Source organism: Chaetomium tenue, assembly GCF_020726465.1.
Source record: "Chaetomium tenue strain MPI-SDFR-AT-0079 chromosome Unknown F5144scaffold_4, whole genome shotgun sequence".
Taxonomy (NCBI): Eukaryota; Fungi; Ascomycota; class Sordariomycetes; order Sordariales; family Chaetomiaceae; genus Chaetomium; species Chaetomium tenue.
Window position 1 is genome coordinate 1,668,636 of NW_027117332.1, and position 16,899 is coordinate 1,685,534.

The 16,899-nt window shown below is 57.7% G+C and overlaps 6 protein-coding genes and 1 non-coding gene across 7 annotated transcripts; 2 read left to right on the top strand and 5 right to left on the bottom strand.

Annotated features, from left to right (window-relative positions):
- Positions 1 to 62: 62 nt before the first annotated feature.
- Positions 63 to 1,406, top strand: F5144DRAFT_592710 (uncharacterized protein; the record flags this gene model as incomplete). Its single annotated transcript, XM_066790388.1, has 3 exons — positions 63 to 263; positions 325 to 907; positions 961 to 1,406. 3 exons carry the CDS (start codon positions 63 to 65, stop codon positions 1,404 to 1,406), a joined length of 1,230 nt encoding a protein of 409 aa, XP_066642926.1.
- Positions 1,407 to 2,070: 664 nt separating this feature from the next.
- Positions 2,071 to 3,337, bottom strand: F5144DRAFT_231917 (uncharacterized protein). The gene is made up of 3 exons (XM_066783239.1): positions 3,156 to 3,337; positions 3,058 to 3,084; positions 2,071 to 2,968 (listed from the first exon to the last, which is right to left on the bottom strand). Exons 1-3 carry the CDS (start codon positions 3,189 to 3,191, stop codon positions 2,258 to 2,260), a joined length of 774 nt encoding a protein of 257 aa, XP_066642927.1. The 5' UTR covers positions 3,192 to 3,337; the 3' UTR covers positions 2,071 to 2,257.
- A 1,188-nt stretch (positions 3,338 to 4,525) lies between these two features.
- On the top strand, positions 4,526 to 7,787 carry F5144DRAFT_231950 (fungal-specific transcription factor domain-containing protein). Its single transcript, XM_066783240.1, has 2 exons — positions 4,526 to 6,506; positions 6,558 to 7,787. Exons 1-2 carry the CDS (start codon positions 4,915 to 4,917, stop codon positions 7,666 to 7,668), a joined length of 2,703 nt encoding a protein of 900 aa, XP_066642928.1. The 5' UTR covers positions 4,526 to 4,914; the 3' UTR covers positions 7,669 to 7,787.
- Positions 7,788 to 8,068: 281 nt separating this feature from the next.
- F5144DRAFT_490276 (histidine triad-like protein) lies at positions 8,069 to 8,791 on the bottom strand (the record flags this gene model as incomplete). The annotated part of the gene is made up of 1 exon (XM_066785785.1): positions 8,069 to 8,791. A coding segment is annotated over one exon (723 nt), but the record flags the coding sequence as incomplete, so codon positions are not given.
- Positions 8,792 to 9,734: 943 nt separating this feature from the next.
- F5144DRAFT_231965 (major facilitator superfamily domain-containing protein) lies at positions 9,735 to 12,255 on the bottom strand. Its single transcript, XM_066783241.1, has 4 exons — positions 11,602 to 12,255; positions 11,453 to 11,526; positions 9,937 to 11,378; positions 9,735 to 9,859 (listed from the first exon to the last, which is right to left on the bottom strand). The coding sequence occupies exons 1-4, from the start codon at positions 11,833 to 11,835 to the stop codon at positions 9,750 to 9,752; spliced, it is 1,860 nt and encodes a 619-aa protein (XP_066642930.1). The 5' UTR covers positions 11,836 to 12,255; the 3' UTR covers positions 9,735 to 9,749.
- Positions 12,256 to 12,957: 702 nt separating this feature from the next.
- On the bottom strand, positions 12,958 to 16,387 carry F5144DRAFT_547845 (uncharacterized protein; the record flags this gene model as incomplete). Its single annotated transcript, XM_066787498.1, has 7 exons — positions 12,958 to 14,247; positions 14,304 to 15,230; positions 15,504 to 15,538; positions 15,876 to 15,954; positions 16,019 to 16,069; positions 16,162 to 16,302; positions 16,385 to 16,387. The coding sequence occupies 7 exons, from the start codon at positions 16,385 to 16,387 to the stop codon at positions 12,958 to 12,960; spliced, it is 2,526 nt and encodes an 841-aa protein (XP_066642931.1).
- Positions 16,388 to 16,800: 413 nt separating this feature from the next.
- Positions 16,801 to 16,885, bottom strand: F5144DRAFT_t113. The gene has a single exon. It is a non-coding gene; the product is annotated as a tRNA-Ala (tRNA).
- Positions 16,886 to 16,899: the final 14 nt, after the last annotated feature.

Here is a 16,899-nt window from a genome sequence, read left to right on the forward strand (position 1 = left end):
GCACGTTGGCTTCCCTCTTCCTTCCGCCCAAGTTGCCTCGGGTTCTCTGTGTCCGCTCCGATATGGCCCTCCGACTCCCCGCCGCGATGCGGCCCCTCCGGACCTTCGGACTCACAAAACCGTCGGCGCACCAAGTACGATGGCTTGCAACGCCCGCTCACCCAGTTACTCGGGATTCTGGGCGCGGGACGGCCATGGTCTTCCTCAACATGGGCGGGCCGTCAACGACCGACGAAGTGGGCGACTTCCTGAGCAGGCTATTCGTGGGTAGACCCGTGTTCTCCAATACCATTTGCCAACTTCACGTCGCTAACTTTCACACAGTCGGACGGCGACCTCATCCCCCTTGGCCGGCTCCAAGGCTACATCGGCCCGCTCCTCTCCAAGCGGCGCACGCCCAAGATCCAGAAACAATATGCGGCCATCGGCGGCGGTTCGCCCATCCGCAAGTGGTCCGAGCATCAATGCGCCGAGATGTGCAAGATTCTCGACAAGATCTGTCCCGAGACTGCGCCGCACAAGCCCTACGTGGCCTTCCGCTACGCGAACCCGCTCACCGAGGACATGTACCGGCAAATGTTGGCCGACGGGTTTGGCAATGGTCGCGGCGGTCGCGCAGTCGCCTTCACACAGTACCCGCAATACTCATGCTCGACAACGGGAAGCAGCTTGAACGAGCTGTGGAAATGGCGGCAGCGGTTGGAGGGCAAGGCCGGGCCGTTGGACGACGGGAGCGATGGCACCATCAAGTGGAGCGTTATTGACCGGTGGCCGGCGCATTCGGGCTTGGTCGAGGCATTTGCCCAGAACATCGAAGCCAAGTTGCTAGAGTACCCGGCGGAGCAACGGGACAAGGTTGTGCTGTTGTTCTCGGCGCACAGTTTGCCCATGACGGTGGTGAACAGGGGTAAGCACTCCCGCTGATCGCCGCTTCACTTTACGACACTAACACGGTTACAGGCGACCCCTACCCCGCCGAAGTGGCGGCGACCGTCCACGCTGTGATGAACCGCTTGAAGAACGTTAACCCCTATCGGCTGTGCTGGCAATCCCAGGTCGGCCCTCAGCCCTGGCTCGGCCCGCAGACATCAAGCTCGGTGGAAGACTACATCGCTAAGGGCCAGAAGGACCTCCTCCTCATCCCAATCGCCTTTACCTCCGACCACATTGAAACCCTCTACGAGCTTGATGAAGAAGTTATTGGCGAATCAGGGCACGCCGACACGGTCAAGCGTGTGGAGAGCCTGAACGGCAGCCCGGTATTCATCCAGGCGCTCGCTGACCTGGCCAAGTCACACCTCACCAGCGGGATTGCGTGCTCGACGCAGATGGGCCTGAGGTGTCCGGGCTGCAAGAGCGAGAGGTGTACCGAGTCGAAGAAGTTCTTTGCCAGCCAGCAAATATAAGTGGGCCGCTGCGGCCGTCAAGGGGGTGGTGGAAATGCAGTTAAAGGGGTGGAAAATGTACACTATCGCGGTTTGCGGATGTGCCGACAGCCAGCTTGAAAAAGGTTGCTTTGGAAAAGAATAAAATAGAGCCCGCCCCGCTCAGCCTCCATCATAACGTTACCTATAAGTTGCTGTCGTCGATTTTGAGTCAAGTCCGGCCCCGCGGAGGCGCACATACACCGAACATGGTGTGGTGCCACAACACATGGAATGGTTTCCTGTGTAGCCCCTCACCCAGCCCGTCTCGCCCCGGATCAAGCCGAGGTTAAGCAAGCTATTGGGCCTGTAGCCAGTTATAGGACCTGTCGACCGGATGTTTGAGCCCCGTTGAGAAAATTGGCCTCGTAAATGCCAAGATTGCCTCGTGCTGCACGACATTTATTCCCCTGTTAGGTTCTTGCATGATGGATCTTGGCAGAAATGCTTGACTTGACGTTTTCTAGCCCATTCTCGATTCGCTGCTGCACGCGGCTTGCTAGCAACCTGGCAAGAAGACATGGGGGGGAGAACGAATTCGGGGTAGGTAGCCGACGGCCGGAAACAACGGGAACAAATGGGACTAGCCGGGCTGATTAATTGGCGATAGGCTGGTCTGTTAGTGGTACATTTTGGCAAGCCCCCCCCCCCCCCTTAAAGGGATACTGATTCCACACCCTTTCGTGAAGGAAGCCCCTCTCGCTCCTCCAGTTTAACTGAGGGTGTGAGGGACTCCTGTCTGTCCCACCACACAGGCATGATCTGGGAGAGGCTATTCCGGCCTACTGGTGTTAAAATAGAGAGAGTGTGTCGCTTCTGCCCAAACCATCATCTCAACAACAATCCCCACCCCCTCTCTTCACGGCCACCTTGGACTTATCCGCTCGGAAGTAGCCTACCGTCGAGCGCGGGACCAAAAGACCTAGCAGGGGCGTGACCGCTGAGAGCTCCACGTTTGAAAGGGGGACGGCCCGATGCCGGTTCCCTAGTGCCCTTCCGGAATGAGTCGCCCGCGCGATCACGACGAGAGGGGCAGCTACGAATAGCGGGTGGCCAATCCGTACTCGCCGTGTAACACGCGCCGCTGTAACCGTAGCTGCTTTCGAAGGAGCGGTAGCGTCGACAGCAGCAGGGCTGGCCCCCCGGATCAGTCGGCAGCTGCGTCGGCATCCGCTGTAGAGGTAGCATTCGCTGTAGGATCCGTTCCAGTTACAGCGAGCGATGAGGATGACTGCATCCATAGTATGACTGCCGTCAGGTTTAGTCGTGGTAGTAGTCATAGTAGTCGCTGCACGAGTGAGCACGATAAGACTGGCTGCAGCGATGGTGTCACCGGCAGGGAGTGTCGTAGGGCCTGGATGGGTTGGGGGGGGTTGATGGTCTGTTGTCACTGCCGTGACTGCCGTGGTGCGTGCCTGCAAGAAGCTCGTAAAGCCCTTGCTACCTAGGTACCGTAGCGGGCCCGTGTCTGTAATCCCAGCACCACTCAGCCTCCCGGGTGTTTCCCCTCCCCCTAGCCTGAGGGCGCGCTTTGACGATGGCCGCTACCGGCGAAAACGCGTCAGCTCGAGAGATGAAGTTACTGAATTAGTTTCATTCCCGGGGGATACTGAGACAAGGAGCTAGTGCTAACAGAGCATACGAATATACCGTAGCTTGTCTCTGCATCCTTAGCTCAAGCCGGTGACAGGGAAGCTTCTTGAGTCCATTGGACAAGGTAGGGGCCCATACCTGGTCGCCAGAGATGCCTAAGAAGAGTGAGTACATGTTGGATCAATTATTGGGAAGTGAGCGCGTAAGTGGGGGCGCTGGGGGGTTGCAGAACCCATGGCGGCAAGAACAAGAATTCGCCGCAGCGTGCTCGGCTTGAGCACGGAGCGGAGCGAAAACGAGAAAGTGTGTTGTAATTATCGCCTTGCGACCTTAGCAATTTGTTTTGGTCAGAGATCGAACGATGGTATCAACCGCACCCATGCTATAAATCATAGGATCCAACATATTGACTGTTCCGCGGCCGTGATGCTTTGGATCCCGCCCAGAAGGGAGAGTCCTTTTGGTGATGTTCAACTCGGTAACCCGGCAGGCCAGGGAGTATGGAAGTATGGAGGTATGTAGTGTACATACAAAGTACCTACTGGATATAACACTTAGCCGGGGTATATTCGGGATCTACAAGAAAAGGTGAGCAGCCAAGGCAGCTATGCGACTACCGGGTAGTGCACTCTTGGCATTTCTTGACTTGTCTCACAGCGCCCCCACGCTGGGTCCAGCCCCCGCCGATCCTTCCATCTGTTTTGTGCCCCAGTCTTGGCGGCATAAGTCTCTCCTCTGGTGACGCAACCTTCAGGTTATGACGAACTAGGACTAGGTTGCCGTGGGCCGTCGAACTCGCCGCGGGGCTTTGAGGAAGGTTTGGAAGTTTTGATTGAAGTATTGTTCCACGAAGATTTCATATCGGGATATCGGGCACTAACTTTCTCTTCATCTCGAGCAGGGAGGACACCAAAAGCCTCATCGGCACGTGAGCGGTTTCTGCTCCAGGGCAGCGCAGACAGAAGCAACCCGCCAATTCTCGGCTTATTGTTACATGCTTCGACAGCCAGTTGAATTGCACCTTCTCGCAACCCTTCCGTGTCCCCCCGGCTCGAATTACCGCCGCACACCTTGGTCCAGGCCAAATCGCCCGTGGGCTCGCCACCCATGCATGTCATGGAAAGCGGGCTCGAGTTGCCCTGCCCTGCGGGCTGCGGCCCCAGAGCATCCGGAGATATTTTGGAACCTGGAAAAGCCGCAGTCCCACCCCGCCTTTTTCATCCCGAACCCATCCACAGCGAGATCCCGATGCTACAAAGCGGTGTACAAAGCCAAACCAGCGGCCACCGCACGTGTGGCCATCATGCTGGGTTCAAGTATATAGTGTGAGTAATGGCATCGACGGCTGCTGAATGTCGACCGGCGGGACCTTGACAATCGAGTCAGGGCCCGTGGACCACTGGACCACTCTCCCTTCCTTTCGCCATCGTCGCCAGCATTAGTTGATTACCCGCATGCTGCCAAGGCTGTCTGCAAGGCGAACCGATCAGATAAAAGGGCGATTGGAAACCTTTCTTGTTTGGTTGCTCCCGTCGTCCGCGTTCGCCTAAACGTGACTAGGTAACAATTACCTACGATAATACCTCTTTTAGGCCCTAGACTGTTGCAAGTGGGCCACTAGAACCAGACCAGCACGACCCCCAGCCATTGTTCCTGATTTGGCCCCCGCATTCCGATCTACCGAAAAGCAACTGCCTGCAGGCCGTCAGGAGTTGTCGGTTGAGCTGGACATTCGCTCACTTTTCGTCCGAAAAAGAGCGCGAGGTGTCAACCCCAAGTTAGCCAGGAACACCGCCGATTTCCCCACCAACCCCGGATTCCGGATTCGCGGGGCTCCCCTGAATTGCGCCAACAGTCGCCGCCGCCTCGAAAGCCGGATGCACCGCCCGCAGCCGCAATGGCCGGCCACGACACACCCCCGGTTCCTCTCCACCCGGGCGGACAGGACGACTACGGCGCCTTCGCCGAACCATCCCGAGCAACTCCGTCGTCCTCCAAGAAGAAGACGCGACGCGCCGCCGATCCCGCCAACCAGAAGCGGCGATGTGTCAGCACGGCTTGTATCGCCTGCCGGAAGAGAAAGTCCAAGTGCGATGGCGCCGTCCCTAGCTGCGCAGCCTGTGCCAGCGTCTACGGCACCGAGTGTGTCTACGACCCAAACTCGGACCACCGCAGGAAGGGTGTGTACCGCGAAAAGACAGACAGCATGAAGGCCCGGAACTCGACTCTCCAGGTGCTGATCGAGGCCATCCTGAACGCCTCCGAGGACGACGTGCCAGCCATAGTAAGAAAGATACGCACATGCGACAGCCTCGACGCCGTAGCAGAATCCATACTCAACAACGAGGTCGACGGAGGGGACTCGGACGGAGTGGATGGCGGCACCGACGATGAATATGCCGCAAACCAGCCGGTCGAGGGCGAGAGGGAGCTTGCGCGAAAGATGGGGGAGCTTCGCCTTGAGAATGGCTCTGTTCGCTATATCGGCGGCACGTCACATTTGATTTATCTAGGCGACCAGTCGGATGACCTCGATGAGCCTGAATCCGACGGCTACCTCTCAATTGAAGAGCCAACGACCAGCTGGACCGAGGTCACCAAGGACACGCAATTGATCATCCACTTGATCAACCTGTACTTCAACTGGCACTATCCCTACTTTGCCACCCTCTCCAAATCCCTATTTTACAGAGACTTCCTCAAAGGCAAACCACAAGGCCAGCCCAGGACGACTGTGTATTGCACGCCCTTGCTCGTCAACGTCATCCTGGCCCTCGGATGCCACTTCACCAGCGCCACCGGCGCCTTTGCTGTCCCTGGGGACAGTAGAACCAAGGGCGACCACTTCTTTAATGAGGCGAAGCGCTTAATCGTTGAGAATGATGAGTACGCGAAACCCAAGCTCGCCACGGTGCAAGCATTGGCGCTCATGTCGGTCCGCGAGGCAGGGTGCGGCCGAGAGGCCAATGGGTGGGTGTACAGCGGCATGAGTTTCCGCATGGCACAGGATATTGGACTCAACCTCAACCTCGGGGGGACGGCAAAGGATAAGGGTTCGCTTGACGAACAGGAAGTGGACGCGCGCAGGATCACGTTCTGGGGCTGCTTCCTCTTCGACAAGTGCTGGTCCAACTATCTCGGCCGGCTACCGCAGATCCCCAAGAACACTTACAATGTTCCCAAATACGACGTCTTCCCCGACGAAGATGCAAACTTGTGGTCGCCGTACACGGAGAACGGATTCGACCAGTCATCGAAGCAGCCTTCCCGGACGCGGGCGGTCGGGTTGCATTTGAGTCAGCTCTGCGAAATCAGCAGCGATCTGTTGCTCTTCTTCTACCACCCCAACCACATCGGGCGGTCAACCGGTAGAAATATCGAGGTCAAGAAGCTCAGCGAGCTCCACCGCCGGCTGGAGGAGTGGAAAAAGGAACTACCGAACGAATTCGAACCAAAGGATGGCCAGCTACCGCACGTCATTCTTATGCAGTAAGTAAACCGGGGAGGCCTGACGAGGGCTGGCCGGCTGACACATCACAGTATGTTTTTCCATCTGCAGTACATCCACCTCTTCAAAGCGTTCCTCAAGTACACCCCAGCGACATCGCCATTACCGCCACACGTCTCCCCGTGGCGGATGTGCGGTGCCAACGCCGGAGCCATCTCCAAGCTCATGCGCCTGTACAAAAAGCTGTACGATCTCAGACAGATTTGCAACATTGCCGTGTATATGGTGCAGACTGCTTGCACGATACATATTCTGCACCTGCCAGAGAAGACGGCCAAGCGGGACATTATCCACGGAGTGAAGCATTTAGAGGAGATATCCGAGGATTGGCTGTGCGCAAGGAGGGCACTAAGCACCTTGAGCGTGCTCGCGCGGAAGTGGAAGGTTGAGCTGCCCGAAGAGGCTGCGCTTGTGCTGCAGCGGGCCGATGAGAAGTACGGGACCGTCAGTATCTCCGATGTCCCTTCGCCAAACGGGTCGGGGCATTCTACACGGTCGCCGCGACCCCACCCGGACACCCTCGCGCAGTCACCGACAACCAACGGCCAAGAACAGTACACGCCGCCGAATCAGTACAGCAACCCGGTATCCCAACCAATGGCGCTTGACGTTCCTGCAAGCATGCCCGCCGGCATGATGAGCAGCATGGCCGGAGTCGGGGTGCCCACAAACTTGCAGAACATGCAGAGCCGAGACCCGCGGCAGACGGCGCAACCACTCGTGGCCACGTCCATGTCCATGGGTGATCCGCTGTCGAATATCAGCTCGTGGGCCGTCTCGCCGGGGACACGGACCATGCCCAGCTACACGCAGGCCTTTGCGCCCGTCCACGCGCACGCCACAGTAGGCCCGTCGCCGACCTCTCGCTCCGGGGGCCGCCAAGTGTCGCCCAACTCTCTGTACGCCATCGATGGGCAAGACTGGTACCTGAAGGACGGCGTGAATTGGCAGCAGAATTTCCAGACATGGGGGCTCGGCGCTGGCGCCAGTCAGCCCCCGGCCCCGAATGGCCGCAACAGGAACCAGGGGATCAGTGATCCTTCCATGTTTGTGTTTCGGGGGGTCAATATGAACGAGATGGACACAGGGGGGTTTGACTCGCTCGGTATGGACAGCCTGGATCATCTGTCCGGGTTGGATTAGGCGTTATTGAGGCAGCGCCCTTGTATCGGTAGGGACATGTGACGGTTCGGTTATGGTGTTTTGGGCACGGGATACATGTACGGCGGGGGATTATATGGATTGGTTGGTAGCATCTCGGTTTGGAATGCGGAAAGCGGCAGGTTGTTGTCTTTGTGTTTGTGATTTTACGTCGGGCGATTATACTTGGCGCGTATATACCAGACTTTTGTCGTCAAACACCTCTATTCTAGAGCCTGTCTATTTGATCATGGTTCCGATGCATCCTACGTCTTGTATGCGGGCCTCCCGGGCGACATCCCACCAACTGCTCTTTGCACCTACACAGCACACAGCAAGCCTGGCCGAGCCCTTCCACACTACACCTCCATCCCAAGCCAAGGTATATATACTAGGGCTGGGGCTACAACCCATCCCTCTCCATCCCCTCCAACACCCGCTTATAAACCGCCGCCTCCTCCTCCATCTCCCGCATCCCCCTCTCCACCCTCGCCGCATCCTCAATACTCGGAAAACTCCCCCCCGGCATCGGCCTCCCCTCCCCATCCACCTTCACCCCACCAACCTCCCTCCCCCCCCCAACACCAAACCCATAATCACCACCCCCACCTTCATCCCCATCCCCACCTCCACCCCCAGCCCGCCCCCTTCCCAACCGCCGATCCCACAACGCCCCCCCCACATTCCCCTCCTCCGCCGCCATCTGGTCATACACAGCGTCGGAGGGCGTCGAGGCGGGTTTGGCCGTGGCGCCGCGGATGCGGGGGATCACGTGCACGTGGACGTGCGACACAGTCTGGCCGGCCTCGGCGCCGTCTTGGATGGCGATGTTGAAGGCGCCTGCGGTGGGGGTGGGGAGGGGGGGTTGGGCTTCGCCTGGGGGGGTGGGGTTGGTGGTAGTGGTGGTGGTGGTGGTGGGGGGGGAAGGGCAAGGGAGGAAGTAATGCCGGGCGAGCATGTGCTGCACGCGCTGGACAGAGGTGAAGAGGTCGCTTAGCTCGGCGGGGGAGAGGTCGGTGAGGCGGCGGTGGGGTTGGAGCGGGCAGACGAGGACGTGGCCGGGGAGGAGCGGTTTGAGGTTGACGAGGGCGAAGGAGTGGGGGGTGGTGAGGAAGACCTGTCGTGTCGGGCGGTGGTGTGGTTAGGAAACTGGTTGGTGTGGAGTTTTGGTTTTGGCTTTGCACCTGAATTGGGGGGACTTACTTGGTTGGTGACTTCAAAGGGACCAAAGTGGATGGGCTTTTGGTGCTGTTTTTGCCGGCCGGGCGGTTGCGCTGGGGATGGGGTGTTGCTGCTCATTCTCGCAGTGAAGACTCGTAGTCGTGATTGTGGTGACGGAATTGGAGTGAACAACGTCAATAATGGACGGGCGATTTGATGCCACGACTTTCGGAGGGGGATCATGCCATGAGATAGGAGATAAAGTAGTTTCTAGGTTGTGTCGGCTAAATCATGGCGTGCTACTCTAAAGGTGCGTTTTGAGATGTTGAGTGATGTAAAGTGTTAAAAACAAGGAAGTGGCCCAACGGTGAATTACAAAGCGTTCACTCACTCGCTCATGGTAGCCAAGTCCCAGATCAGGGTTCGTCTCAACGCCTGAGATTGGAGAAATGGATTAAGTACCCAATCTCATCTTATTCATATCCTGAGTTTTCTCATAGACAAAAGGAAAGGAAGGTTAGGCGAAAAATAAGCATTGAATTATCATTGCTACGCAAGCGTAACGGCTTGTATGGATACCAAGCGCATTGGCCGTACCTATCAAGCAACAACCTGGAAACCACTTCCAAGCTGGACACCGCCGCCATAGGGAATTAGTAAACTCGAGAATTGATAGAAATGAATATTAAACAAAGTGCATGCAGGGTATATATGTAATCCGCCAGTTGAATCGCCACCCAGCCCAACATCTCGGTGCCGCCTCTAACACCCTCGCCGTTGCGAAAAGCCACAAACCGTCCTCCCTAACCCCATGCACCGCCCCTTCTTGTATGCAATGCCATGTTCTACTCATGCAGGTTGAACCTCCCTCTAAAAACCCCTATCACACCTAGTAACCACACACGTATCGACCCTACTCCCCATCAAGGCAAAAGCGCATCATCCTCTAGCGCATCCCGCCGCGCAGCGTTCGAGCTGCTGCTCGGGCGGGCAGGGGGAGAAGGAGATACTTCGTCGTCCGCAGCCATGTAAACTAACACCGCAGTCACTCAGTCAGCAACTCAACCAAACAACACACACATATACAGAAAGGGGAGGAACATAGCATACCATTCGGCTTCAAAAAGAACGACGCGCCCAACGCCAGCGCAAACATGCTCGCCCACAGCACAAAAAACGCCTGCGGAAACCCCTCCACCGTCGCCGCATACAGCTGATTAAAAACAATCGGCGCGCCAATACGCGCAAGCGAGTGCAGCAGGCCGATGGCGCCAAGCATCTGGCCGACGCGCTGGGGCGGGACATGCTTGGTGACGGCGGCCTGGATGGTGGCGGACCCGAGGCCGCCAAAGGCCATCACGACGGCGCACGCGACGAAGGCCGCGCTGGACCGCGCAAACACGTAGCCGGTGATGCCGATCACGTCGGAGAGGAGGGCGACGCGCAGGATCCAGAGGTCGAGTTTGTCGGCGCCGTGGTTCTTTTCGAGGGGGGCCGGGCTGTTGGGGTCGTTGGCGAGGGCCTCGCGGCGGCGGCGCGCGGCGGGCCGCTTGCGGAAGAGGTAGTTGATGAGGGGCAGGATGCCGACGAGAACGATGACGCGCACCATGGAGGTCATGGAGACGAAGCGGGAGCTCTCCAGGTTTCCCCACTCGAACATGTACTCGACGTACATGACGATGACGGTGCCGGCGCTCATGGCCGTGCCGAGCACCACCATGTCGATGAAGGCGAGGATGAGGAAGTTGCGCCGCAGCTGGCCGGTGCCGGGGCCCGTTGGGAAGAGGATGTCGAGCGGCGCGAGGGGGTTCGTCGTCCAGATGGAGCGTGCTAGGCGGGTGATCTGCCGCCCGAACGGGACCCGCGACCGGGTGAGGCCGGTGCATTCAAGGGTTGGGCCGAGGGCCTCCTTTGCGCGTGCGTGTTTCTCCCGCGCCAGCAACTGCTGTTTTCTCGAGAGGGATTCGGGGATGACGAAGGCCATGAAGAGGACGAAGGAGATGTGGCATCCGAGCAGGATGTAGAAGATGGACAGCAGAGAACCAGTCCACTCGACGAGGTAGCCGGCGATGAGGGGGCCGATGGCGAGGCCTGTGAAGAGACACGAGTGGAGGTAGCCGATGGCGACGCCGCGCTTTGATGGTGGCGTGCAGTCGCTCGTATATGCGTGGCTAAGGACGCTCCCCGTGGTGAAGGAGCCCGTGAGTCCGTCGAAGAAACCGCCGAGCAGCAGCCACTGGTGGCCGACCGTCTCGGGGTACTTGGCAGCGATAATGGTGATGATTTCGGACATGATGCCGCCCATGGAACAAATGATCATCATGCGCTTCCGGCCATAGCGGTCCGAAAGTGACCCTAGCTTGGGCGCCGTGAGAGAACTGAGCATGCCGATGGTGACGTTGAGCACCAGTGTGAAGGTGGCCACGGACCGTTGCACCTCCGGGATGAAACACTGCCGGTTGTTACCCCCTGGGATCACCGGGGCGAATGTGAAGTCCGGGTCGGTGGCTGACCGGTCGGCGAAGTAGTGCTTGCAGACGAGGTCGATGATGCTGAGCAAGGTCAGAACGGGTTGGCGTCCAAAGCGTGATGGTGGAGGAGAGGAGGGAAGGGAAGAGACGCTTACAGATTCAGTTTTGGAACGACAGAGCCACCAAATGCGAGCGTGAAGATGGCATATGGAGCCAGCAAGAACCCGACCTACATCACAGTCAACTTTTCAAGATCTTGAGAACATCAACTCGCCTTGAAGACGGAAACATGAGTTCAACGTACAGAAGGCGTCTTCCACCACGGCAACCCAGCAAAGTCCTCGCGGCCTGTCCACCCGCCGTCCTGATTGGGAGCATGTGTCTCGTCGGGGGTCCCATTGTTGTTGTTGCTGTGAGCGCCGGCGCCCAGCAGACTAGTGGTTTCCCCTACATCGGCGAGGTATCCGTTTCCTGAACCGTCGGTCCTCCTCCTAGCCCTGGACGAATCAGACTCGTCCCACCCCACGGTCGACGTCATGTTCCACGACGCAAAGATACGAGCCCGAGATCCCGCACTCTTCAATTCTGACCCAAGAAAACCAAAAAAACCTTCCTCGCCGTGAATCCGGATGAAAGGCGATGGAAAGTAAGAGGCGGGGAACAATATCCGATGAAAATGACGGGTCAATTGAGTGAAGAATGGAGCCGGTGCTAACTCCCTGATTAGGTACCCTAAGTACCGTAGCGCTGCTTTACTTTGGTAGACTGCGAAGTCGGGTTTGTAAGCGCCGAGGCCGACCTACCTACCCAAGGCAGTTTCGTTCCGACGGGAACAATGGCGAGAGACTAACTTCGGAAAAGTCGAGCGCGCATCGAGGCCATCCCTAGTTCCGACTGGGACGGGGGAGAGATGGTAAGATAAAGGAATCGGACTTGGGACTATCGAGGACATAAGTGGGCAACTCCGGGAGCACCAGACCCAATTAACATCAGGGCGACGTTCCAGCACAATGGTGCCCTTCCTGCAAGGGCCAACACCCCTGTAATCAACCGCTATATGGTGACTAAACGGTTCGGCAAGCTGATGCGTGGCTCAGACGATCCGGGGGAGGACAACCATCTGGCATGGATTATTTGAATCCTTTAAAGCTTCGATTGGACTCAACATTTGTTTGCTCACTGCTCCGCCGCGTCCCAACTCCGAGAATAGTAGAATCCAGATGCACCTAAGCATCGCATCGCATCGCCCTGATCATGATAAGAGGACTGCGTGTGCGCATTGATGGGGCGACAGATGCATTGGGTCGAGATGATGATGCTCGGCCACTTTCAAGTGCCAGCACACGCTTGGTTCGCTGGTTGGGCCGTCCCCGAAGTTGATGCAAGGTGACGCACAATCTCTCCGGGGCTGTCGGCAGTCGGGCCTCACAACCACCGGATTACAAACCGAACGTAATCAAGCATATCATGTACCCAATAGTGCCGGAAATAAGGGGCTGCTTTTTTATTGTTTATTGTTATTTGTTACAGGCCGGAGCAACCACAGGTTCAAGTCAAAAACATTGCACGAATATGCAGGATTTGGTATATTCGAGGGAGACTAGGTGTTGTACATAGATATACACGGAGTATGCAGCGCCACCCTTTACATCATAACCCATTACACATCGAGCTCATCCTCAAACTTCCCCTGCGACGCCTGTTCCAGCTTGCGCACCATATCCATATTCACTGACATGCCCCTCTTTTGCGCCTCAGCAACAAGCGCAAACGCCCGCTCATCCTTCTCACGGTAACACCGGCGGAGCACAGTGATCAGAGTGGCCTCGCTAACCCAGGTGGACGGAGCCGGGGTTGAAGGCGGGGACAACGACGACGACGAGGACAAAGCCGAGCCGGGGACAGCAGCGGCAGTAGCGGTAGCGGTAGCAGTCGCAGTAGCGTAGCGGCTCATCTCGTCGAGATACAGCAACGCAACGCCGAGGTTTCCGTCGCGCGCGAAGCAGCGGACCAGGCTGTCGAGGATGGGCGGGGACGGGCGCACCGAGAAGCGGTCCATCTCGGCCACCAGGAACACGGCCTGCTCCGCGCGCCGGCACTGGGCCAGCAGCAGCGCGAACGTCTGGTGGTTCGGCCCGGACTGGCACAGGTCGCACAGCTCTCGGTACACGTCCAGTGTCTTGGCCATGTCGCTCGCTGCGATGACCGCTTCGAGTACCACGTTGACTGCCGCTGCCGGGACGCGACCCAGGCTGTGGATGATGCGGATGGCTTCCTCGGTGGCGTCGGGCGAGTCCTTCAGGACCGAGAAGATGGCGCGGGTACTGGGCTGGTCTGGCTGGATGCCCGCGTCGTTCATGATGCCGAGGACACGGAACGCGAATTCCATATTCCCGGCGTGCACGTAGCTTTCGAGGAGCGGCTCGTAGTGGTGGAATCCGAGCTTGACGTCGCGGGCCGAGAGGAGTTCGACGACGGCCGTGGCCAGCACCGTATCGCCGTGGCGTCCGGCTGTGTTGAGCACATTAAGCGCGATGCCGTCGGCCGGGTTGAGCTTCCCCGGCGAAACCATCTGGTCCCATACCAGCTTTGTGCCCTCGTAGTGGAGGGCCCTACTGCATTCGTCCAGAATATAGGACCAGAGGGAAAGAGGTACAGCGTTGGAATTGCCCTTTGCCATCTCGAGTACCTGGCGGAATAACTGGACCGCCTCGTCCATGAATCCCCGCAAGACTAGAACGTAGACAAAAGTAGCCGACACCCATTCAGGGATCTGGGTCCCCGCGCTGCGCATGCTGTCCCAATAGTCCAGCGCCATTTCATTCTGGCCGTCGCGCAGCAGACCCAAAGCGACGCTCGCCTTGCCATCGTCAGTGAGTTCCATCTCTTGTTCCTCCAACCTCAGCAGGTAGGTCTTCCTGGTGAGGTAGTTCGGATGAATTGCAAGCAGCTGGCGGCCAGGTCAGTGGCGTTCTCCAAACCAACTCGTCCCTCCTCCAAACATACCCTCAGCGCACTGTGGTACCACGCCTGCGACGGCTGTATGTTCGCCGTCCGCATCTCCTTGTAGATTTCCGCCAGTTCGTCCGCCGACCCCGTCGCCGGGTCCCAGTTCGCCGCGACCAGCGCTTCGTACAAAAAGACGTTGGGCCGCTCCCCGCGGTCCTCCACTAGGTACTTGACGAGGCGTCGTATCTTTTGGGCCTGCCCCTGGTGCGGCCAGCTGCGTAGGTTGCGGAGTGCCTCGTATATCGTCGGCGTTGTGGCGTAGACCGTTTCCGGCGGGAACGTTGAAGTTGACTGGCATAAGGTAGATGCGCTCACACGGCTTGTTTCGGAGAGCTTCGAGGCTGGACCTGGGCTTGCTGTATCCTTAGGCACCTGGCCTGTGGTGTCGCGGTCTTTCTCTGCGGTTGCTTGGCCTGCCTCTTGTGGAAGGTCGGTCTTCGAACGGCTTGCTGTTGACTCAGGAGCGCCTTGCGGCATAGATGTAGACCCCCCATCTGGAGATAAGGACGCCACCTCTGTTGCAGACCATGTTGGAAACGGCTCGAACACAGGCGCAGCCCGTGGCTTTTCCTCCGCCACACGCCTTTGCGGTCGCGGTTTAGGAGGGGCGGCCCATTGCGGAAACTTTTCTCGTTTAGGGATTTGCCCTAGGGGCCTGCTGGTGTGCATGCCGCGCCCCTGGCTGGCTCGACAACCCGAGCGCGACCCGGCATCATGTTGCCCGGGGGTCGCTCGGCTGCGTTTTGCCGATAGTACGGGTAGGGAGATGGCTTGTGGTAGTAGGTTTCCGTCAATTGACGGGCATAAAGCCCGCGAGAGCGCGTCGACGGTTACACGCTTTGCCGACATGAGGCGGATGAGGCGGATGAGGGGCACGAGTTGGTGACGGGCCCGAGGGAAGGGGTTGCGTGGATAGAGACCGTGCTATAAAAATGCCAACAATTGGGATTCCTTTTCGAAGGCATGTATGAAGTCGGTGCTAATCAGCGTTTACGAACTGGGATCTTCGTATCCACGTTGAATATATTCACGGCGATCAGTCCATCAAAAATCCATCTCTATCGGTTCGATCAAAAGATTCTGCCGGATAAAAAAATAAGGCGGTGTCAAGTCATGCGGCAACCCCTGTCACCGGCTTCGAGACAGTACAGGTCACGTGGATCATAGTTAGGTCTCATGGCATTCATTTCTCCTTACTACTCCTCCGGCTACGGGTTGCAACCGGTCGCCAGCTGCGAGGAAGAGCAACTTTCTGGACCTAGAAGCGGGGGCTTATGATCCGCCGCATGTCGTCGCATCAACTAATACCCATCACGAAGCTGGTGGTTACCGTCAAGAATGGCGGCTTGCCAACCCGTTTCAGCTTCTAAACCAACCCCCATCCTGACTCGGATATGCCGTTGGTACGGTCCCTTATCCACGCTTTATCCATCGAACATTACCACGTCCAAAGGTGTCCTCATGACCCTCTGCCCCTCCCACCTCTTCCACCACCCCGCACTCTCCCACCACGCCCCCTATCTCCACCCCGACCACCGTGATCTCCTCTCCCTTGACCGCCACGCCCACCGCGGTAACCACCGCCCTGTTGACTCTGTTGGTCCCTAACAACGTCGAAGATTTCGTCCGGAACGCGCAGGTACTTGATCTATCCGCCATTCAGTCAGCAACCTGCCCCAGCCAGCCAGGATATCAGAAGGACCCAAACCCACATTATTCCCCTTGACGTAGACCTCAGGCAGCCGCACGAACTTATCGCCCTCCTATTACCACCGCATCCAGTCAGCAAGCAGTCCATCGAACCGTCCATCATTAGAGTATAGAGGCGTCGGAGCATCAAGCCGAGAAAACGCACCGGACTGGTCTGCACGACCTCGCGTAGGGTCAGGTTCATCCACGTGTCGCACAGCACGAGGTGGCCGTTGAGTGTTTCGCCGTTCTTGAGCTCGACGAGCATGGGGTGGCCTTGCGCCGCGTTGAGAAGCCCGAGGGGCAGCTGCAAGAAAAGTTGGGCAGGTTAGCGTTTTGTTTCATTCCATTCCATACCAAACGGAATAGAACGCGGTAGGGAAGCGTACCATCTTGAATGTGTTCTGCGTTCCAGCGCCGTGTGTGGGTGAGATGGCTTCTCGGGTCGCTGGACGGTACAGAGAGTGGGCTGTTCTTGAAGGGAGCTCCGAGGCGCGCACTGTTAGGTGGATGACCTCAAGCTGCAGGGATTTGGGAGTGGTGCAATCATTGGCGGTCCCACTTGGGACGAGGCTGAGGTGGGGTGAAGCCAAGGCCGTATTTTACACTGGATGTGATACAACAAACCTCTAACGAAGAGTAATATTGAATTATCAAGCACGCCTTTGTTCTTCCAATCCTGACACTCAAACATGGATAATTCCTGCCCAGACAACCTTTCGACCCCATCCCAAACGCAAAAAAGAGCTGGAAAACCCCAGTCACAGGCAAAGGATTATTGGGTTATCCAGCAAAAGATTAACCGTGGACGAGCTGGGAATCGAACCCAGGACCTTTCGCATACAGAGAAGTATGCTAAGCGAACGCTCTACCAACTGAGCCACACGCCCGTAATTGAATGAAT